General features: G+C 41.9%; 2 protein-coding genes across 3 annotated transcripts in view; one reads left to right on the top strand and one right to left on the bottom strand.

Annotated features, from left to right (window-relative positions):
* Positions 1–390: 390 nt before the first annotated feature.
* si:ch211-198n5.11 (methylcrotonoyl-coenzyme A carboxylase 2) lies at positions 391–23,949 on the top strand. Of its 2 annotated transcripts, none has more exons than XM_061683555.1 (13): positions 391–1,085; positions 2,291–2,389; positions 2,534–2,698; positions 2,778–2,974; positions 3,104–3,282; positions 3,391–3,471; positions 9,322–9,500; positions 12,112–12,328; positions 14,179–14,270; positions 15,890–16,046; positions 16,914–17,036; positions 20,627–20,869; positions 20,953–23,949. In XM_061683555.1, the coding sequence occupies exons 1-13, from the start codon at positions 1,066–1,068 to the stop codon at positions 21,037–21,039; spliced, it is 1,839 nt and encodes a 612-aa protein (XP_061539539.1). In that variant the 5' UTR covers positions 391–1,065; the 3' UTR covers positions 21,040–23,949. The 2 variants fall into 2 exon arrangements, with proteins under 2 accessions (XP_061539539.1, XP_061539540.1); XM_061683556.1 differs by lacking the exon at positions 20,953–23,949 and adding an exon at positions 20,419–20,469 and having other exon boundaries at positions 20,627–20,704.
* The window catches only part of LOC133406167 (retinal Mueller cells isomerohydrolase-like), a 16,928-nt gene continuing 15,009 nt past the window's right edge, over positions 22,078–23,996 (bottom strand). The window contains exon 14 of the mRNA XM_061683557.1: positions 22,078–22,550. Within this exon, the coding sequence (XP_061539541.1) occupies positions 22,405–22,550 (146 nt within the window). The 3' untranslated portion in view covers positions 22,078–22,404. The remainder of the gene's footprint in view (positions 22,551–23,996) is intronic.

The raw sequence follows: 23,996 nt of genomic DNA, 5'->3' as shown, positions 1-23,996 counted from the left end.
TTTGCCTTCAGGCTTGTTGGCAGTATACTGTACATACTCAATAATCTTTTACGTTTTCATTTTTTAAAGTTTTTTCTTCTTCTTGTTTTACTGCATAGTTTTTAACTAGCATCAGATAGTTACCATTAGTATGACATGGCTATATTCAAAATGAATAATTATTATTATATGAATATATTCATTTTGAATCGAATCAAATTTCAATTTGTTTGCAAAATATAATCCCACCTTTTTTTCCTGTACTATTGTACTGTACTTTATTGCGAACACCTTTCTACAAACAGAAAAGGGAGCTTAATCCAGTTCTTCTCCAGTCAACAGCGGTGTATCTCAACTTCTTAAAATAAAAAACTGCGTCATTCATTTGCTCCATTGAGATGCGGATGTAAATCGCCGGTAATAAAAAAAAAAATGATAATAATTTTTTTTAAAGTATGTAAATCGCCGGTGCGCCAAATAAAATCTCACGCGGCGAGATTGTAGTTTTCAAATAATATGGACCAGTCACGGGTACGTCGCGTTATTATGCAAGTGTTTCTGTAAATGTAGACATTAGCTAATGTTACCTAGCTACGTTAGCTGAATAAAAAACGATAGCAAGTCACAGGTAAGTGTTTTAGCTAATGTTATCCAGCCCCGTTAGCTGTATATGTAAGAATATGGAGTCACGGGTAAAAGTGTTTTAGCTAATGTTAGCCAGCCCCATTACCTGTATAAGTAAGCATACGGAGTCACAGGTAAAAGTGTTTTAGCTAATGTTAGCCAGCTACGTTTGCTGAATAAATAAGAATATGTCGTCACGGGTAAGTTTTTGATATGGGTGAGCAAAGAGGTTTGGACTCAGGTGACTCCAAACTACACACTCTTGGAGGTTACCTGCTAAATACAACGCTTTAGCTACTCCATTCCTCTAGGTGGGGGTAGTTACATTTGTAATTGCAAAGGGCCAGCAAAGTAACACAAGGGAGAAAGGGATCTTGCAAGAACGTCGCTGGTCATGGTTTTGCACTCGCTTTTCTCCTTATAATCCACTTTTTAGCTTCAGTGCAGCTGACATCCTGAGACATGTACCGCTCCATTGAAAGGTATGAACTGTTTTCTCATCTCCAGCCTTAAATGTTCAGTTCGATCAAACGATCAGGTACATCTATGACCTTTGGCATGCATTTCTCTATCACAAGTCTCTATTGCCAGTAGTAAGCAATCTTGGTTGTAATAACACAACGACTACACTTGTAGCTGATGTTTAGTTTACGCCTCCAAAACCGCGTAAACGTATGTTTGCAATGTTTCAATACATTTAACTGCTGGTTGTGCTTCATTCGTGCACATATAGAGAGCCCTACGGTTACGGCTGAGTTTCTATGGAGGCAGTCCCCTCCAAAAGAATTGGAATGGCAAGGTCGATTTATTTATTTTTTAAAATTTAGTTTATTCTTTTTTTTTTTTTGTATACTGGAGATATTTGAGTTTCATATCAAAAGATGAAAATTATACAAAAGTTCAGAATTCTAGCTTTTATTTCATGGTGTTTACATCTAGATGTGTTCAACAAATTTTTTGGTAACGTCACAAATTCTCAGCTAGAACAATGTTTGTTTCGTTGTAACAGTGAACAGTGATGAAAACATCATAGGTTTTTTGGGGGGGGGTACATTTTATGTTGTATCTTATAATTCAGGCATAACATTGCAGCTATTAAATACATATATTATACCTGTATGTCACTGTATAACATAACATTTAAGGTATGTACAGACAAACAAACAATGATATAATACAATTTCACAAAGTGTACTTTGTGTTTGGTGAGGCACAAGTGTATTCTCAGCACCCTGCCCTCTGTTAAGTTGTGCAAACCGTGTACTCAGATCACTTGTTGGCAGGCACCTACAGCAGGTCCAGTGTGGGTTAAAAAAATAGTAAATTATCACATCACACAAATGCTGGTATCGCTAGGAGAGGCTGCAATACTTTGGCAAGGATTTCCTGGAACAAGCAGGCTTAAATACCAGTGGTGATGAGGCTGATTGGCGACAGGTGCTGAAAAAAGAGAGGGGAAGAGGCGGTGGGGGGAGAGGACGCAAAGCGCCCTCCAGGCCACGATAATGGAACTGCAGGGCAGTATATGACAGTATTCATCGTTTTCTTTTTTCTTTATGTTTACACTAAACATACTGTGAAAACTCAATGCAAGAGACTGTCTTCCACACAAAGTACAGTATGTTTGTGTCTCAACAGCTTCAAGATACACCTGTCCAATTGTAATTTTGCTTTCTACCCCACAAAGGATCATATACAGTGGAGGAAGAATGTGCACATTTATGCCTCCTTACTCGCAGTCACCATTGTGGATGTTGAGAGGCACGGGAGAGCAGGAGCGATACAGGTGAAGATCAACACATTACCACATTCTTCAGTCTAATAGTTAATCTTCAACATCGAGGTTCTTGTTTTTTTTGTCTGCAGTAGGTCAGGTTTTAAAAAAATAATAATTTCAATTTGCTTTGCATGTATGAATTTCGTGGTGCAGGATGGCAGTGCAATGTCAGCGGTGTTCAGTCCGACATATGAACTCTGCAACCAGAAAGAGGAGAGCTCTTCGTAGTGCCTTCCCGGTGTTAGACCTGCCCCTCCAGGCCATCCACCAGCACGTTTATGAAGCTAACCTTCGAAACAGCAATGCCTGCCACAACAAGTAAAGGACTTTTGTTGAACCTATGCTGAGTTCACATTCATTCCACTTCATTGAATTGTTATATATAAATTATTTCCAGGTACATGGAGCTGAATAAGAAGGTGACTAAAGGAGGAGGTGACAATGCCATTATAAGACACACTCAGAGGAACAGGAAGTTGTTGGCTAAGGATCGACTGTGCCTACTATTGGATGATGAAGACTTCCTAGAGCTCTCACGCTTTGCGGGTTTGGGTCTGCCATATGGAGATATTCCATCTGCCGGCTGCCTGACGGGTCAGAAACCACTAAATAGAGGAATATTTTTGGTACTAACTCTAGGAAGTGCAAATTAATCAGGACACTTTGAAACAGTTATTTTAACTACATACTGATATGTGTATGTTTGAATGTGCATGTTTCCAGGTGTTGGCAGGATCAATGGTTTGTGGTGTGTGTTCATTGCCAATGATGCCACAGTAAAGGGTGGCACAGCTTATCCAATCACAGTTAAGAAGCAACTGCGAGCACAAGAGGTGGCGATTCAGAACCGCCTGCCCTGTGTCTATCTGGTTGACTCTGGAGGAGCTTTTCTACCACTGCAGGTCCGTATTCACATACTGTCCTTTTGTCAAGTTTTGAAGTTACAGACAGTTACAGTTGTGTTTGCATGTCCCTTATTCTTGACGTACTGTGTATCTAAACATTCACAGTCAGAGATCTTTCCTGATAAGAACCAGGGTGGGAGGACATTTTATAATGAAGCCATCATGTCTGCAATGAAGATTCCACAGGTAAGTGCACCTAACCAACATCAAAATTAAAAGGAGTGTGAAGAAATTTGCATTAGTCATGACTATTGTAATAAAATATAATATATTGGAGTTTTTTGTTTAATTATTGCAACAATTCATGTTTTGTGAATGTTAATTAATGAATGGGTGAATGTAACATGTCAGGATGTTTTGAGATTTTTAATACCACCAAGATTAACCCTATAAATTGGAAAAGAGAAGTCTGTATTACTATAAATGCACTGTTTTTTAAGTACCGTATTTTCACAACCATAGGGCGCACCGTATTAAAAGGTGCAGTCTCAGTTCCGGGATATATTTCTGTATTTAACACATACATAAGGCGAACCGCATTATTGGGCGCAGGCATGGTAAAACATACGCTATCTTAAAACATACGGTAGCTTGCATGCACGCTAAAACAATGTTTTTAAAAAGGCAGCGGGAGCAAAACTGAGTTCGGTTGTACTTTATTGAAGTATTTAACAATGTCCATCCATCCATCCATCCATTTTCAAAACCGCTTATCCTGGTTAGGGTCGCGGGACGCTGGAGCCTATCCCAGCTGACTTCGGGCGAAAGGCGGACGACACCCTGAACTGGTCGCAAGTCAGTCGCAAGGGCACATATAGACACGGACAACCATTCGCACTCACATTCACACCGTCATTGAGTGGGAACTGAACCCACGCTGCCTGCACCAAAGTCAGACGAGTGTACCACGACACCATCAGTGACATTATTTAACAATGTACTCACGTTATTTTTTGATCAATCCTCATCCACAAATCCATCAAAGTCCTCATGTTCGGTATCCGAAATGAACAGCTGGGCACGTTCTCAACCAAACACGCTAGGTTCGAGTAGGTTGCCGTGCGGCTCCTCAGAAATGATGCCGGCTTTTACGAAAGCTCGAACAACAGTGCAAGCAGACACGTTAGCCCAAGCATCCACAATCCATTCACACATTGTGGCGTAACTCGCCTGGCGCTGCCTCCTCGTCTTAGTAAAGCTGTGTATGCCATCTGTCATCCATCGCGCCCAGGCCGCTCGCAACTTCACTTTGAACGACCTATTTACACCGATGTACAGCGGTTGGAGTTCGTTAATCCATTGCTCGAGTTGGTCTTCCAACTCGGACCACCTCGCCTTGTTTCCGCGTTTTGTTTTTTTTTTTTTTCTGCGGAAACTCAGCTTCGTGTTCTTGACTTGGCGAAGCTCATTTTCCTGCTTCCTCCACTTGCGAACCATGGATTCGTTGATCTTGAATTCTCTCGCAGCTGCTCGATTCCCATGTTCCTCCGCGTAACTGATAGCGTGCAGTTTATACTGTGCTTCGTAAGCGTGTCTCTTCATAGGTGCAGTTTTTCGACACGCGGTCAAGCCAGCCTCCACTCCTAAAGTAGCAGTCAAGCCAGCTGCCCCTAATTTTGTTCATACTAGGCATTACGGTAATAGGTCACCAACTCGCGGCGAAAGCCACCTTCAAAATAACAGCTTCCCAATAATACGGACGTCAGTGCTCTTCGGTTAAGGAATGCAACCAGCAAAGTTAATTTGAATCTTTAGTTACATTAACAAATGTTGTTTATTTGATATCTTGGGGAAAATAAATGGTAAATGGACTGCACTTTTATAGCACTTTATCTACATCATCACAGTGCCCAAAGCACTTTACAAAGCCTCACATTCAGACACACATTCATAAACCAATGGGCGACTGCTGCCATGCGAGGCGCTGCCAGGCCCAATGGGAGCAAATTAGGGTTCGGTGTCTTGCCCAAGGACACTCCGACACGCGGACAGTCGTAGCAGGGATTCGAACCTGTTCTACGTACTGAGCCAAAGCCACCCCAACATAATCCCATTGGTATCGCAAGACAAGTCCAGATCTGTGTGACAGACCACCAAGGACTCCACTAAAAGAGGTTTGATGAAGATCTGAATTGTATTTCAAACTAAAAGTCTCCGAAAAATAATAAACTACATTGTTTGATGCATCTCAAGATTCAAATTAACCTTGCTGGTTGCATTCCTTAACCGAAGAGCATTGATTTCCGTATTATTGGAAAGCTTTTATTTTGAAGGTGGCTTTCGCCGCGAGTTGGCGATTTATTACCGTAATGCCTAGTATGAACAAAATTTGGGGCGGCTGGCTTGATTGCTACTTTTACGAGTGGAGGCTGGCTTGACCGGCGCTATATACCTACTGGGGGCGTGCCTTTAGCGTCCTCCTTCACGCGCACCCTTCCCCCTTTACGTCCGCATGCTGTCCTCAGCCATGTCCGCTTTTCCTCTGTATGAGCAGCGTGTGGGCAGGAAATGCTCCCAGTCAGTCAAGCGGAGCGCTCATCACACAACATTTATAGATTGTGGAACTCGGTGCACACATAAGGCGCGCCGCATTATAAGGCACCCCGTCCATTTTGGAGAAAATTTACAACTTTTAAGTGCGCCTTATGGTCGTGAAAATATGGTAGTCTCAATCAGAGATTTTTTTTTAATGGACTAACACAGTAAAATCATGCCTCTTGCTAAATAACATTTTTTTTTTCAATTTATAGCTAGCTTTAGTTAACTAACCAAATATTTACAGTTTCAATTACTTTACTGCTGTGTCTCCGCTGAAGTTCCCTGGTATCCACTAGGGAAACAAAGGCCTAATGATTTAAAGGTCCACTTCCATGTTTTTCTACTGTTTTATTAATAATATAGGTCCAAATGGGTCTGACCTGGTTCAAGTTTGACATATATGCGGTTTGTAGGTTGAATACAAAGGACGATAAATGCATAAGGCTTGCAAAACGAATGAATCAAATTTCAGTGTGTTTGTGACGTGGAACATTACTATTTCGTCTCAACCAGTTTTCCCGAGATGAGTGGGCATGTAGCAGCCACGAAGTGAGCAGGTACAGTGAGGCAAAAAAAGTATTTAGTCAGCCACCAATTGTGCAAGTTTAACCACTTCAAAAGATGAGGGAGGCCTGTAATTTTCATCATATGTATACATCACCTACGAGAGACAAAATGAGAAGGGAAAAAAATCCAGCAAATCACATTGTCTGATTTTTAAAGAATTAATTCGCAAATTGTGGTGGAAAATAAGCATTTGATCACCTACAAACAAGCAAGATTTCTGGCTCTCATAGATATGTAGCGTCTTCTTTAAGAGGCTCCTCTGTCCTCCACTCGTTACCTGTAATAATGGCACCTGTTTGAACTCGTTATCAGTATAAAAGACACCTGTCCACAACCTCAAACAGTCACACTCCAAACTCCACTATGGCCAAAACCAAAGAGCTGTCAAAGGACACCAAAAACAATATTTTAGACCTGTACCAGGCTGGGAAGACTGAATCTGCAACAGGTAAGCAGCTTGGTGTAAATAAATCAACTGTGGGAGCAATTATTAGAAAATGGGAGACATACAAGACTACTGATAATCTCCCTCGATCTGGGGCTCCACGCAAGAGCTCACCCCGTGGGCTCAAAATGATCACATGAACGGTGAGAAAAAAATCCCAGAACCACATGGGGGACTTAGTGAATGACCTGCAGAGAGCTGGGACCAAAGTAAAAAAGGCTACCATCAGTAACACACGACACCGCCAGGGCCTCAAAACCTGCAGTGCCAGACGTGTCCACCTGGTTAAGCCAGTAGATGTCCAGGCCCGTCTGAAATATCCTGGAGAGCATTTGGATGATCCAGAAGAGGATTGGGAGAATATCATCTGGTCAAATGAAACCAAAATAGAACTTTTTGGTAAAGACTCAACTTGTTGTGTTTGGAGGAGAAGATTGCTGAGTTGCATCCAAAGAACACCATACCTACTGTGAAGCATGGGGGTGGAAACATCATGCCTTGGGGCTGTTTTTCTGCAAAGGGACCAGGACGACTGATCAGTGTAAAGGAAAGAATGAATGGGGCCATGTATCGTGAGATTTTGAGTGAAAACCTCCTTCCATCAGCAAAGGCACTGAAGATGAAACGTGGCTGGGTCTTTTAGCATGACAATAATCCCAAACACAGCGCCCGGACAACGAAGTAGTGACTGCGTAACAAGCCTTTCAAGGTCCTGGAGTGGCTTAGCCAGTCTCCAGAGCTCAACCCCATAGAATATCTTTGTGGGAGTTGAAAGTCTGTGTTGCCCAGCGATAGCCCCAAAACATCACTGCTCTCGATGAGATCTTCATGGAGGAATGGGCCAAAATACCAGCAACAATGTGTGAAAAACTTGTGAAGACTTACGGAAAACATTTTACGTCTGTCATTCCCAGCAAAGGGTATTTAACAAAGTATTGAGATGTACCTTTGTTCTTGGACCAAATACTTATTTTCCACCATAATTTGCAAATAAATTATTTAAAAATCAGACAATGATTTTCTGGATTTTTTTTCTCATTTTGTCTCTAAAAGGAGAGTTATACCTATAATCAAAATTACAGGCCTCTCTCATCTTTTTAAGTGTGAGAACTTGCACAATTGGTGGCTGACTAAATACGTTTTTGCCCCACTCTACCTGCTCACTTCGTGGCTGCTACATGCCCACTCATCTCGGGAAAAATGGCTGAGATGAGTGACAACGCGGCTGCATCATGAGCAAAGCTTTGTATCACCTGCCAAACTCTTCAGTTGAGTCTCTCGAGTTGAGGAATAAATGGCTTCAATTTATTTTGGGAGAAAATCCTCAGCATTTCGAAACCAGAATTGTGCTATGTTCGTACCCATTTCATTAAGGATGATTTTGTATACAGTGATGGAAATTTCCCCATTTGGAGCGAGCCAGCTGGACAGCTGCTACGCCACCTAGCCATGCAAATACAGTACGTAAAAGCAATCATACATGCGTTTACAACAATACTTAACTATATTTAGATGTTCAATGTAACAGTGGTTTAAATAGCAAAGCTTGCCTTCATCGTTGCCAAAATATGCGCAAGAGATGATCGCCACATGCCGGTTATGTTATAGTGATTGAATGGGACCTGCTTTCAAAATATCCTCCTCTCCTTTACTTCACCCACATGTTGAGTTGGGCATCGTTTGAATTTGAGCAGTTCCGATTCCTTAGTTCGATTATGGTTCCAAACGATTCTCGATTCCAATTCTTTTAAGGGGCTGGTTCAAAAAAGCTTGCATGGTTTAAATACAGGGTGTCCACATTATGAACATCCATTTTCTTAGCAGCTCGCAGCATAAACTAAAATGAACATTTGACTCGCGGCAACTGCCAGGTGTCAAAGACCAACAAGAATAGCTTGAAAAATGACAAAAAAAAAATTGGTGCAAGGTGACCTTTAAGAACACCGTATCATGACAATTGGAAAAAATTAAGTGCAGTGCCCCAATAATAAGTCACTGATGCTGTAGTGGTATAGTCGCCTGACTTTGTGTGGGCAGCGCGAGTTCAGTTGCCACTCAGTGACGGTGTGAATGTGAGTGCGAATGGTTGTCTATATTTGCCCTGCGACTGATTGGCGACCAGTTCAGGGTGTAGTCCGTCTTTTGCCCGAAGTCACCTGGGAGAGGCTCCTGTGCCTCGCGACCCTGAACAGGATAAGCGGTGTTGAGAATGAATTGATGGATGGCCCCTATAACAAATGTTATAGATATACACATCGAAGACCTGAAATCATTTGGCCTTATTTTTAAGTCAGCAAGAGTCTTATCCTTGAATCGGCTCAGTACCAGAATTTAGTATTTGCCCAACATTTGACAAGCTAATAAGCCACATTACCAACTTCTAACACACGTCAGTCTGTTCTTGTTTTTATAAACTACCCATTCATCAGTAATATTAAATTATATGCTAAGTCCTCTAAACTAATAGCTCAGTCCCCGTGATAAAGGTGTCGGTGGTGTGCGGTTCATGCACAGCGGGTGGAGCTTACATCCCCACCATGGCAGAGGAGGCGGTGATGGTGCACCGGATAGGGACCATGTTCCTGGGAGGACCGCCACTGGTCAAGGCTGCCACAGGCGAGGAAGTCACACCAGAGGATCTTGGAGGAGCAAGGCTTCATGCTGAGTAGGTGCAGAAGTCCTCACAAACTAGTAGATCAGATGGTTACTTTTTGCATTACAAGGTTGATATGGTATTTCATAATCCATGTGTGCAAAAATAGAAAAAGTATACGAAAGTACCTTGACATACGAGTGCCCAACTTATGGGTTTTTCAGGTTATGAGCTGTTGCTTGGTCGAATTATTTATTGTTTCATCTATTGTTTCTGATTTTGCGTTGCGAGCCAAATTCTAGAGTATGAACATATGGGGAAAAATCCACTCCTCAACGTTTTTTTGAAAAGCACAAACTGTCACAAACTCATAATAAAAACACTCGCAAGGAGTATGAAGAATGATTACACTGTAAAGTAGTACCGTATTTTCACGACCATAAGGCACACTTAAAAGTCTTAAATTTTCTCCAAAATGGACGGGGCGCCTTATGTGTGCACCGAGTTCCAACATCTATAAATGTTGTTGTGTGATGAGCGCTCCGCTTGACTTTTTTGTTGTTGTTGTTTTTTTGACCGCTTGACTGACTGGCAGCATTTCCTGTCGACACGCTGCTTATACAGAGGAAACGCGGACGTGGCTGAGGACGTAAAGGGGGGAAGGGTGCGTGAAGGAGTGCGCTAAAGCCACGCCACCAGTAGATATATAGCGCCGGGGTGTGCATTGTGCAAAACAACGTCGGTTTGGCTAAGGACTCCAGAAAATGGCACCTATGAAGAGACACGCTTAAGAAGCACAGTTTAAACTGCATGCTGTCAGTTACGCGGAGGAACATGGGAATCGAGCAGCTGCGAGAGAATTCAAGATAAACAAATCCATGGTTCGCAAGTGGAGAAAGCAGGAAAACGAGCTTCGCCAAGTCAAGAAGAAGAAGCTGAGTTTCCGCGGAAACAAGCTCCTCTACAGTCACCATTCGACTGAGGGCAATAACGCTTGCAGAAGAAATGAATATCGAACATTTTCAATGAGGTCCGTCTTGGTGCTTTCGTTTTATGAAACGGCGCCATTTATCCACCCGGGCAAGGACTACCGTGACGCAGCAACTTCCGGCAGATTACAAGGAAAAGCTGGCCATCTTCCGCTCCTTCTGCAGTAAAAAGACAAACACATCCAGCCCAACCACATCACTAACATGGACGAGGTGCCGCTCACTTTCGACATCCCAGTGAACCACACTGTAGATAAGAAGGGGACCACCACGGTAGCAATACGCACAACGGGGCACGAGAAGTCTGCTTTTAGTGTTGTGCTTGGTTGCCATAGTAATGGACAGAAACTGCCACCTATGGTGATTTTTATGAGGACAAATGGCGAACATAGCTTTACTAAGACTGAGAGGCAACGCTGGGCGAGTTACGCCACCATATGTGATTGGATTCTGGATGCCTGGGCTAAGGTATCTGCTTTGACTGTTGTCCGAGCGTGAAAGCCGGCATCATTGCTGAACAGCCCCCCCGGCAACGAGACTGACTCTGACAATGACGAGAGGGAACCCGGCATGTTTGTTGCAGAACTTGCCCAACTGTTCATTTCGGATACACAAGATGAGGACTTTGATGGATTTGTGGATGAGGATTGATCAAAACACAACATGAGTACATTGTTAAATACTTCAATAAAGTACAACCGAACTCAGTTTTGCTCCCACTGCCTTTTTAAAAACATTTTTTTAGCATGCATGCATGCTACCGTATATTTTAAGATAGCATATGTTTTACCATGCCTGCATCCAATAATGCGGTGCACCTTATGTATGTGTTAAATACAGAAATAGACCGCGTAACTGAGATTGCGCCTTTTAATATGGTGCGCCCTATGGTCGTGAAAATATGGTAAATGTCCAACCTGAGCTTTAGTTGGAGCTCCAATATCATTACTTGCCCACGTCAATACATGAATACTATTGTGTGCGCACGTGCCTGTGTGTCTGTCCATCCATCCAGCCATCCATTTTCTGTACCACTTATCCTCACTAGGGCCGCGGGCGTGCTGGAGCCTATCCCTGCTATCTACGGGTGAGAGGCGGGGTCCACTCTGAACTGGTCATCAGCCAATCACAGGGCACATATAAACAAACAACCATTTGCACTCACATTCACACCTACGGGCAATTTAGAATCTTCAATCAACCTATGTTTTTGGGATTTGGGAGGAAACCGGATTACCTGGAGAAAACCCACACAGGCACGAGGAGAACATGCAAACTCCACACAGGCGGGGCCGGGATTTGAACCCTGTCCTCAGAGCTGTGAGGCAGATCTGCAAATCAGTCTTTCACCGTGCCGCCTGTGTGTCTGTTTTTCGTCTTAATTGCAGTATGTGAAACCAGTTTATTTCTTTACATTCTCTTGTTTTAATATTTATATTGTGCAATACAGTGCTATTTTTCTTTATTGAAAAATGTGAGAAAAAAACATTTTGGATGTATTTTTTTGGGGGGGGCATGGGCTGGAATGGATAAATGGCATTTCAATTCATTTCAATGGGGAAAATTGTTTGGATGTGCAAGACTAGTTAATTGAGTAACAAACTCGGTCACAGGATGAATCAAATTCGTAAATCATGGTACCACTTCACTATATATAGGAATGTACTCGTAAAGTCTGAATTATCTGGTTTCAGGGTGAGTGGCTGTGTGGATCACTTTGCCTGGGAAGAGGAGGAGGCCTTTGAGTGCACCAGGAACATCATTGCCACCCTCAACTTCACACTGCCTGAGGAGGAGGAGGATGAAGAGAAGATAAGGAAGAGGAAAGAAGAAGAGAAGCCACTTTATCGTTCAGAGGAGCTACTGGGACTTGCCCCCAGAAGTTACAACTACAGTCTGGATGTTAAAATGGTATATCAAGCAGGCTACTAGGCTACATTCACACTGCAGGGTATGATGCCCAAATCGGATTTTTTGTTAAATCCGATCTCTTTATGTAGTCGTTCACATTATAGAAACAAATGTGACTTCTAATGTGAACGCAACATGTCCAAGAAGTGACACGCATGCGCACAAAATACGACGTCACATAGCACAATTGTCTTTATAGACAAATGCATCAGGACCCCTAGTCCTGATGCATTTGTGGCAATTACAAGGATTTTGTGCTGGAACTGACTGGTTCCCCCATATATTTATCAGTTCAAAAGCTTCTTTTTGCCACTGACTATTTTCTGCTCCTTCGTCCGCCATTGCTTTTCCCACCTTTCGTCTGTTTTATCAAACAATTGAGACATTGGTCACCTTTTGATGATGTATAGGTCTGGTGAGTGGGACCTTCTTGTTCATACTGCACTTGCATTGGATAATATCCAGTTTATATCATCCACATACAAAAAAGGCCTGGGTCAGACTTGAAACAATCAGAGTTGTACTGTTGACATTGACATGGGGGGGGGAAAAAAGAAAAACTCAGATACATGTCACATATGGGCATAAAAATCATAATTGACCTGCAGTGTGAATGTTGCCTTAGCAACCTCCATCAATCCATTCTCAATATCACCTATCACTCAGGGTCTCTAGAGCCTATCCCAGCTGACGACGGGCGAAAGGCGAACTACAGCCTGGACTGGTCACCAGTCAGTGAAAGGGCACATATCGACACAGACAACCATTCACACTCACATTCACACTGTCACTGAGTGGCAACTGAACCCACGCTGCCCACATAAAGTCAGGTGGCTGTACCACTACAGCATCAGTGACTTATTATAGGGGCGCTGCACTTAATCTTTTCCAATTGTCATGATACGGAGTTCTTAAAAGTCACCTTGCACCTTCTTTTTGTCAATTTTCAAGCTATTCTTGTTGGTCTTTGACACCATGCAGTTGCGATGGCCGGATTTCCCATTAATATGCGACAAGTAAAGAAGCTTTGCTCTGATTGGTGCTTGGTAAGGCGAATGTACCACTAAGGAGTCAGGCGAATGTACCACTACGCCGTCAGTGACTGCTTTAGCAACTGCATCAAGATATTCAATACATACTGTAGATGAACGAACACACCCACAGTAGAACAGGATCCATCCATCCATCCATCCATTTTCTGAGCCGCTTCTCCGAACTGGGGTCGCGGGCGTGCTGGAGCCTATCCCAGCTATCATCGGACAGGAGGCGGGGTACACCTTGAACTGGTTGCCAGACAATCGCAGGGCACATACAAACAAACAACCATTCGCACTCACATTCACACCTACGGACAATTTAGAGTTGTCAATTAACCTCCCACACATGCTTTTGGGATGTGGGAGGAAACTAGAGTGCCCGGAAAAAAAACACGCAGGCACGGGAAGAACATGCAAACTCCACACAGGAGGGCCGGGGTTTGAACCCCGGTCCTCAGAACTGTGAGGCAGACGTTCTAACCAGTCATCCTCCGTACCTCTAAACCAGTGTACTGTGGCAAATTAGTGTGCCGTGAGAGCTCTTCTGGTGTGCCACGGGAAAATTTCAATTGGTCAGAATATTATTTATTTACAACAAATAATGTATCTTTGTTCATCTATCTATGCCAGCAGCAAATTAAGACAGACAGAACAAATAAATGCTCTTCTATTTGATGGCAGAAAGTGTTTGTGACTTGTGTATCCACTTATTCTGACATTTCTGTTTGCTCGTATGCCGTGAGATTCTATGGTATTTGAGATATTTGTGATATATAATATCAGAAATACTGATAGTTGTCTCCGTTTATCCAGGTTATAAGTCGACTGACAGACGGCAGCCGCTTCCAGGAGTTTAAAGCTTGTTTTGGAACCACACTTGTCACAGGCTTTGCAAAGATACACGGGTATTCAAATACATACATACACACACACACACACAGTGTGTCTCTCTCTCTCTCTCTCTCTCTCTCTCTCTCTCTCTCTCTCTATATATATATATATAGACATACACACACGACTAAAAAAGAAAAAGAACAATGGCAATTGTTTCTGCTAAATGCAAGTGTTAGATAGCTTTGGATCATTCCATTTTTTTAATTAATTGTTCAATATTTCAGATATTTTTTTTTTTTTTTTTGCAGTGGCCTTACATTTGTAACACAGTGAGTTAAAGAATGCTTCAAATGTATGCCAGGGCCTATGTCTATACTTAGAAAAATATTCCCACAAATGTGGGCTATTGGTTGCAAAAGCGAAAACTTTCGAACAATTAATTGAATACAAGGCAAATTTATTTTTATATATCATTTCATACACTAAGTAACTCAGTGTGCTTGACATGTTTAAAAGCATTTGTAAACAAAGAAAAAAAACATCTTTTAAACATTTAAAGCAAAGAGAAAAATAAAAATGCACTTAAAACAGCGAACCGTGAAAAAATAGACAATTTTATCGTGGAAATGCTTTAAAAAAAAAATCATGAGAAAAAAGAAGAGTTGTTTTAACCTGGACTTAAAAACAATGTTGCAAAATGAGTGTACACTAGTCTCACAGAGCTACATTTTAGATTAAATCAGTCATTCTTCTACAATCCAACCCATGTGAATCATCAGATGTAATCTTGAATTCACTGAAAAATGGATAACAAGTTTACTTTTTATGGAAGCAGTGTTAGCGTCAGTGCATATCTAACCCGGGGGCATTAGGGCAGCGCGGGAGGGCACATTCTGTCAGTCAGTTTTAATAATAATAATGGTTTTCTATCAACAGCTAATGCACTGATCCATCTTTTGTATTACAACACTCGTATTGCCAGAAAATATAAGTGCACTCTTGAAATACTTGAAATTAGGAAGTAGCGACAATAATCTGTGGCTTTAAAACCCACAGATTGCAATAGTTTGCAGGTGCACCGCAGCAGGCTCCACCCACTAAAGGTCACCAAGGGAGCTGAGAGACAAGTAAATGCACCGCAACACCAACTAGGACCATAACACACACACAGAGAGCGTTATAAACAGGTATGCCACGGTGAGCATTGTAAAATAAACATGGCTCAGCTTTAGAAGAGCACTTTTTGGGGGGATGGTGCTGTTCGAACCATTTGTGCATTTTCAAGTTAAGTCTCTCTCTAACACCAGCTGAAACAACTGGGCTTTTTATTTTCTGGAACATTGTGCACATGTGGTCTGAAAAGACGTTTTACAGAGTTGAGAAAGATTACTCGCACATTGCCATGGAGGCTCCAAATGTTAGGCAAGTTTGAAAGCAGTCAGCTCACCTGGCATCCCCATCAGATGCATGTGGTACAATACTTCAACAGGATGCGACATGACCATATGCAAATTATTTGTTTTATTCTTTTTTTATATTTATCTCACCGTTAGAGAAGTAAATAAAAAAGAGATTTACACATAAATTAAAAAAATATTCATAATTCTGTTCAGCACTGTATGTATATATGTACTGTATGTGGTGTGTTTTTTATGTTTTCTGATGTTGTTTGTTATGATTCTCAACTCAGTCACCTGGTAGGAATAGTAGCCAACAATGGAGAGCTGTCATATCAGGCTGCTTTGAAAGGCAGCCACTTTGTCCAACTTTGTGACCAGAGAGATGTCCCACTCCTCTTCCTCCAGAACACTGCACCATCAGCCGGACTCACCCTCTCAGTGTCACAGGTACACACATCCCTACTACAAACGTTTTGGACAAACTGAATATTCACGCATACACATTGAGTAACGTGATGAAGATGTAGGCTGCCGGAGAGGCAGAACCAGAAAACGTGTCACCGGTCAACGCGACCGGATACACTCGTTACCATGCCAACGACAATAACAATGCACCGCGCCAATGTATTGTGTGTGTGTGTGTGGGGGGGGGGGGGGGGGGTAATAATGAATAAATGTTGACAATGGCGATCGGTCACAATATGCAATCCTATTGGTTGAGGTTGAGGTGTGCTGCCGGAGAGTTGTCATTGAGATGTCACACTACACGGAAGATATCTAAAAAAAATCAAACGTGGTAGACTTTTCTTTTTGGTGTCATAGGGCTATCGTAAATCCAAATCGTTGGTCGTGGATTATGTCACACAACAAGAAGTTTTGTCGCTCCCGACAAAATATGTCCGGCCCAATCTGGGAAATCACCCGTGATAGCTAATTGGCCAAATATCGGGGCTAAAATCCTGTAGTCTGATCTAGGCATTACATTAAAACTGTAGGCTACACATGGAAAAAGAAATTCCCAATACATTGTGATGGTATTTAAGAGGAAAATATAAATATAAGTACTCGGTAAAACAAAAAGTCAGTCATCTTAAAAACTCTTACTGTATGAACTGTGTCATGCTCAAGTCAGGTCCTGACAAAATGAGCAGAATGCCAGACAAATTTAGCCAGACTTTAGCCTGTCTCAAATTTTAAAATGCACTCGGATCAGCACTCTACAATAATTACACACAAGCTACTTATGTCAATGCATTGGACACTGCAAACTAAACTATACCTCCATTTAATGTGGTTGTCTTCTCTTTGTTCTAGGCAGAGATGAACAGTAACCGTCTAAAGGCTCAAGGTTCAATGATGTCAGCGGTGGCCTGTGCTTCTGTACCCAAAATCACTGTAGTGATAGGTGGTTGCCACGGTGCTGACAGCTATGCAATGGTAAGATGCTCCTGTGGTATTGTACCTTTTAGTACTACTTTTTAAAAAAAAAACATAATTTCTTCAGTGTGACCACACAAAAGAACCAATTCACAACCAATTCACAAGCATGTAGTCCATGGAGAGATGTGGCAGTGACAAGGGAGTGCAACTGTGTCTAGTCCGCGTCTCTCACCCTTGCTCGAGGTGCCCTTAATGGTGTTCAAAATCAGATTAGTGTCTCTACATTACATTTTCAAGCACTTCCTACACTTACAATGGGTACGGAAAGTATTCAGACCCCCTTAAATCTTTTACTCTTTGTTATATTGCAGCCATTTGCTAAAATATTTTAAGTTCATTTTCCCCCATACGCCCCATACGGAGTTAAAAAAAAAACATAATTGTTGAAATTTTGGCAGATTTATTAAAAAAGAAAAACTGAAATGGCACACAGCCATAAGTATTCAGACCCTTTGCTGTGACACTGATATATTTAACTCTGGTGCTGTCCATTTCTTCTGATCATCCTTAAAATGGTTCTACACCTTCATTGGAATCCAGCTGTTTTATTATACTGATTGGACTTGATTAGGAAAGCCACACACCTGTCTATATAAGACTTTACAGCTCACAGTGGATGTCATAGCAAATGAGAATCATGAGGTCAAAGGAACTGCATGAAGAGCTCAGAGACAGAATTGTGGCAAGGCGCAGATCTGGCCAAGGTTACAAAGAAGATTTCTGCTGCACTTAAGGTTCCTAAGAGTACAGTGGCCTCCATAAAGACGTTTGGGACGACCAGAAACCTTCATAGAGCTGGCCGTCTGGTCAAACTGAGCCTTGGTGAGAGAGGTAAAGAAGAACCCAAAGATCACTATGGCTGAGCTCCAGAGATGCAGTTGGGAGGTGGGAGAAAGCATGATGGTGGCAGCATCATGCTAAGGGGGTGTTTTTCAGATGCAGGGACAGTACGACTGGTTGCAATCGAAGGAAAGATGAATGCGGCCAAGCACGGGGATAGTCTAGACAAAACCTTGTGCTCATTACCTCAGACTGGGCCGAAGGTTCACCTTCCAACAAGACAATGACCCTAAGCACACAGCTAATATACCGAAGGAGTGGCTTCAGAACAACTCCGTGACTGTTCTTGAACAGCCCAGCTAGGGTCTTGACTTAAACGCAATTGAGTATCTCTGGAGAGACTTGAAAACGGCTGTCCACCAACATTCACCATCCAACCTGGCAGAACTGGAGAGGATATGCAAGTAGGAATGGCAGAGGATCCCCAAATCCAAGTGTGAAAAACGTGTTGCATCATCCCCAAAAAGACTCGTGGCTGTATTAGCTCAAAGGGGTGCTTCTACTAAATACTGAGTAAAGGGTCTAAATACTTATGGCTCTGTGTGTGTTAATATGGGGTGTTGTGTGTACATTAATGAGGGAAAAAATGAACTCAAATGATTTTAGCAAATGGCTCCAATATATCAAAGTACAAAATTTAAGGGGGTCTGAATACTTTCCGTGGCACGGTGGGCGACTGGTTAGCACATCTGCCTCACAGTTCTGAGGACTGGGATAAAAATCCCGGCCCCGCCTGTGTGGAGTTTGCATGTTCTCCCCGCGCCTGCGTGGGTTTTCTCCGGGCACTCCGGCTTCCTCCCACATCCCAAAAACATGCGTGATAAGTTGATTGAAGACTCTAATTTGCCCTTTGGTGTGAATGTGTGCACGAATGATTGTTTTTTTTATATGTGCCTTGCCATGGGATGGCGACCGGTTCAGGGTGTACCCTGCCTCTCGCCCGAAGATACCTGGGATAGGCTCCAGCACGCCCGCGACCCTCGTGAGGTTAAGGCAGTACGGACAATAGATGGATGAATACTTTCCGTACCCACTGTATGACACCCCCCCCCACCCCCCCAATTCCACTTTTCAGACTAATGTACCACTGGGTCCATGTCAAAGAATCTTGTGATTTTTACAAGTGGGAGGAAAAAGTGTGTGAACCCTTCGGAATTTCTTAAAGTTCTGCATAACGTTTTCATAAAATGAGGTGTGATCATAATCTAAATCATAAGAGTATACAGAGTCTGCTTAAACTAAAACCACACAAACAGTTTGAAAACATAACTGTATGAAAATAACATTTAAACATTCACAGTTTCACAAGATTGGAGGTGTGGCTTAAAGCTACTCTGGCCACTATAAAACACACAATAGTTTAGGATTGTCTCTTATAGAGAAGCATTGCCAGATGTGTACCATGCCTCTCTCAAAAGAACTACGATTACTAATTGTTTACTTGTTCAAAGCTGGACACGGTTACAAATGTATCTCTCAAAGTCTTGTTGTTCATCAGTCCACGGTTAGACAAATTGTTTATAAGTGGAGAAAATTCTGCACTGTTGCTTCTCTTCCAAGGAGTGGCCGTCCTGTAAAGGTGACTGCAAGAGCACAGCGCAGGATGCTCATTGAGGTTAAAAAAAAAAAAACATGTCAACATCTCTGTTGACAAATTTGCCACAAGTAGAATATTAAACAAGAAAGGGGTTCATTGGAGAACACCGAGGAGGAAGGCGTTGCTGTACGTTTGGTGTTTGCTAATGAGCACTTGGATGTTCCACAGTAGTACTGGCAAAATATTCTGTGGACAGATTAAACCAAAGTTGAATTGTTTTGGAGGCAGACGCAACGCCATGTGTGGAGGAAAAATGGCACAGCAAACCAACATCCAAACCTTATCACAACTGTGACGCATGGGGGAGGGAGCATTGTGATAAGGGCATTCTTTTCTCCCTCAGGGACTGGATAGCTTGCTATCATCAATGCAAAAAATGAATTCACAAGTTTATCAAGATATTTTGCAGACATTGAGGCCAGCTGTCCAACAGTTGAAGATCAAAAGAAGATAGGTGTTGCAACAGGACAACAATCCAAAACAAAGAAGCCAATCAACAATAGAATGGCTTCAGAAGAAGAAAATAATGTTCTGGAGTGGCCAAGTCAAAGTCATGACCTCAACCAGATTGAAATGCTGTGGCATGACCTCAAGAGAGCTATTCACAGCAGACATGCCATGAATCTTGCTGAACTGCAACAGTTTTGTAAAGAGGAATGGTCCAAAATGCATCCTTGATTGTTGCGCACGTGTGATCTACAACTACAGGAAACGTTCGGTTGAGGTTATATCTGCCACGTACATTTTCCACCCTATCCTGTGAATTTTGACATTATTTTCAATAACAGTATGAAAACATATAATTGTGTGTGTGGTATTAGATTAAGCAGACTCTGTTTATTCTTGTGATTTAGATGAAGATCAGGTGACACTTTGTGACCAATTAATGCAGAAATCTTAGAAATTTCAGAGAGTTCAAATATTTTTTTCCTTCCACTCTAGGTGTCTTGATGAGGGATGCGCAGTCAATCAAATGGCCTTGATGAATGATTGGTAAAGTTAACAATTATTGATTATTAATTCTTTAGATTTCTCTCACATGCAAAAAAATACTAAAGGGTTTAAATTGTATTGAATATTTGTGGCCAGCCGCACACATTTCTTCATTACAGTAATTATATTTTAAATATTTTTTCCCGGTTGTCTCCAGTGTGGACGGTCTTTTGACCCTAACTTCCTGTTCCTGTGGCCCAATGCAAGAGTGTCCGTGACTGCTGCCGGTCATGTTGGCCCTCTGCTTCACTCCGACAGTGAGCAGCAGCAGGAGGAGGAGCTGGAGCGAAACAAAATGGAGGACAACCTGAACGCGACATTAGAGGAGGAGAGCTCAGCTTTTTTCTCCTCTGGACGACTTTGGGATGATGGAGTCATTCTCCCTCAAGACACTCGAAGGGTAAAGTATCATGTAGATTTTTGCCAAATAATGCCTCTTACTATTCTGTAATGTGCACAACAATTATCTGGGTGCATCTGCAGGTTCTTCGGAACTGTATGAACATCATCAAACAGCAGCACAATCAACTTTCGACAGAGAAACTGCAATCAGCACTTCTACGATTTTGAAATGTCTGTTGTACAAAATAATTTTGATTTAAATTGTAATTATTGAATGTCATCATTTCTATTGAACAAGTGCCTCTTCTTAGATTACAGTATGGCTTATGTTGTAGGAGATAATGTAACTTGTTTCATTTTGCATATCCCAGCCGATTTAAGGTGAGAGGCAAAGGACAACCTGGACTAGTCAACATTGCACCTGTAGTTAAGTGGTCTCAAAACTGTGTTTTAAGTTAGACAGAATATTACCAGTGGGTATTCTCGCCCTGAATGCCTCCAGTGACTTCATGTTGAAGAATGATTTGTTTTGTTTTAGAAAAGTACGTGGTTCTGCTTGCCGTCCCTCACGTGCTGCCTTTATTGACATAGAAATGTATTTTTCTTATGCTCCCAAATCAGCCCAGCAGCGGTAATGACACCACAAAATATCAAATATGTATATCCAATAATGTGTACTACAAGTTGACTGTGACAGTACAGAGTAGTTGGCCTCAAAATGTGCCCATAAGACCTGTTTACGTTGTCAAGTGTTTTATCATTGCTCGTAAAGCATCTCAATCACCGGAATAAAACCCTGTTGTAACATTTCTAGACAACAATCATGTTATGTCTTGATGCCTGTGGTGTTATGCAGTCAGTGACAGAATATATTGACAAAGGATTCAGATACACTAAATAATTTAATCTTATCAGGTGTTGATTTATACCCCGTATTTCCTCTTTTACAGGATAGGGCCTGATTTACTGAGATAACAAATAGCGGGCAGAAAATTGCTCGTTATTGTGAAACTGAAAGCTACTTCTCCGGCAGGCCTTCACTCAGTTCAACATATGGAAACTCTGGCACATACTCCAAAATTTTGTAGAAAGCCTTCTGAGAAAATGAAGAAGCTGTTATTGATGCCCACGATGCCCAACTTTTGTCGACAGTGTATTTTGCATGCTGAGTTGTTTGACTGAAAAACGGCCATAACACGCAACAACACGTTCAATATGTGCATTTTAAAAACTAAATCACAGGTTTTCCACATTTAAAAAGCCCACAGTCACACTGGAGATATCCATCGGTGCATTGTCCTATAAACGTCTCAGATTTTTATTTCGTTATACAATGTTGCAATATACCAAGACAGAGATATATTTCAAAATTCATCAATGTTGTGATGTTCCTCAATATAAAACTATACAGTACAAAGTGGTTCAAAGTAGCTCCATCTGTAGCATTAACAACAACAACATGCTGCTTCATTATTAATACTCTTCAAATGTTGTATAACACATCAACCGATGAGCTACTAGACCTGGATGCATCACAAAGACTGTTGCAGCTGCTAGACCTCGCACTTTGGATATTTGGGATGGACGTGGGGGTCATGGCTTGTAGAAGCCATGAAAAGTCACTGGAAAGATGTTGTCAACCTCTGCCCTGGCCAGCTCTGTCAGTTTGGCGGCATCCAGCACCAACAAGAAGCCTGGCCTCTCTGCTCCTGGCTTCACAACAATACTGAGCAGCACACCTATGGACACACATAATGGAGCTCAATGTGGCTTTGCTTTAGGCAGCTTGTGCTCAGCATGAGGGGCAAGTAGCCTACTTCTATTTTATAAAAACACGTATACATATACGTTTAATTGTTGCATTTTTTTAACGATAAGAAAACTGAAGTGACAGTTTTTGGTCCCAAGTGGCTCTTGTAAATTTTCACTCGTTGACCAGGGCTCTTTGACACAATACGCAAAGGCAACAGTCTCAAACTTGGGTTTTAAAATAGACAGCGATTTTAAATTGGATCAGCAGTCAAATCCAGCTTTTTTTTTTTTTTTTTTTTTTACATTAGGCAGCTGGCAATAGTAAAACCTTTCCTTGCACAAGAGCACTTAGAAATAGTAATCATGCCTTTGTTTCATTTCGGTTGGATTACTGCAATGCACTTTATTTTGGAGTTAGTCAGTCCTCCCTGAAACATTTCCAGTTGGCTCAAAATGCTGCTGCTCTTCTCCTAACCGGAGTACGTAAGAGGGAGCACATAACTCCAGTCCTGACCCCCCTCCACTGGCTACCTGTGTCATGGTCTGTGTTTTGGTTTGGGTTGTGTTTAGTTTTGTTCCATGTTTTCCTGTGTTCCATGTTTGTCGTGTGCTCATTAGGTTGTTGTGTCCACCTGTTCTCGTCTACTTTGTGTCGACCAATCAGCTCTCTCCAGCCACTCGTGTCTTGTCCAGGTGTTCCTCGTTGTCTCGTCAATTTGTTTGTATTTAGTTCCCTGGTTTCTTTCAGTTCTTGTCGGTTCATTGTCGTTGTCACATGTCTTTGCCATGTCATAGTCGTCAGTTGTCTTTATCATTGTGGTATGTCATTGTCAGGTGTCCCTATCTATTCCACGTCTTACTTACAGGTCATAGTTTGTTTCCAGTTTTAGATATTCAAGCGTTTCTTTGTTACTGTGGTTTGATTATCTGTTGTGGGACTTTGTTCAGTTTTGCTTTAGCCAATATCCTTGTTTTCCCTTTTTGAAGATTAAATATTATTCTTTTGAGACTCCCGCACTCCTGCCTTGCCTCCCTGCTTCCCTGCAATTGGGTCCACCGTGTTCTTGCCTTGCGTTACTCTCCTTCGCCCTAACCACGTACGTGACATCCTGTGCATTTTTGAATACTTTTTAAGATTATTTTATTTGTTTTTAAATCTCTAAATGGTCTGTCCCTGCCTTACCTCGCTGAGCCACTCCATCCCTGTGCCCCTTCCCCCGTGCCTCAGGTCAGGTGATCAGCTGCTTCTTGAGGTACCGAGCTTTTTTTGGAACATGTCGCAGCCATAAAATTCGAAGTTAATGATTATTTGCTAAAAACAATAGTGTATCAGTTTGAACTATGAAATATCTTGTCTTTGTAGTGTATGCAATTAAATATAGGTCGAACATGATTTGCAAATCATTGTATTCTGTTTTTATTTGTTCAACACA

Source organism: Phycodurus eques, chromosome 8, assembly GCF_024500275.1.
Source record: "Phycodurus eques isolate BA_2022a chromosome 8, UOR_Pequ_1.1, whole genome shotgun sequence".
In the NCBI taxonomy this organism is placed as follows: Eukaryota; Metazoa; Chordata; class Actinopteri; order Syngnathiformes; family Syngnathidae; genus Phycodurus; species Phycodurus eques.
Note: the sequence above shows the minus strand (reverse complement) of the source record. Positions and strands in the feature narration are given on the sequence as shown.

What these genes read in the sequence shown, in the direction of transcription:
- si:ch211-198n5.11 (XM_061683555.1), top strand. Translation starts at nt 1,066, where the DNA reads ATGTACCGCTCCATTGAAAG. An exon ending in AGCAATGCCTGCCACAACAA is followed by an intron (nt 2,699 to 2,777) that starts GTAAAGGACTTT and finishes AATTATTTCCAG; the next exon opens with GTACATGGAGCTGAATAAGA. An exon ending in ATCTGCCGGCTGCCTGACGG is followed by an intron (nt 2,975 to 3,103) that starts GTCAGAAACCAC and finishes GCATGTTTCCAG; the next exon opens with GTGTTGGCAGGATCAATGGT.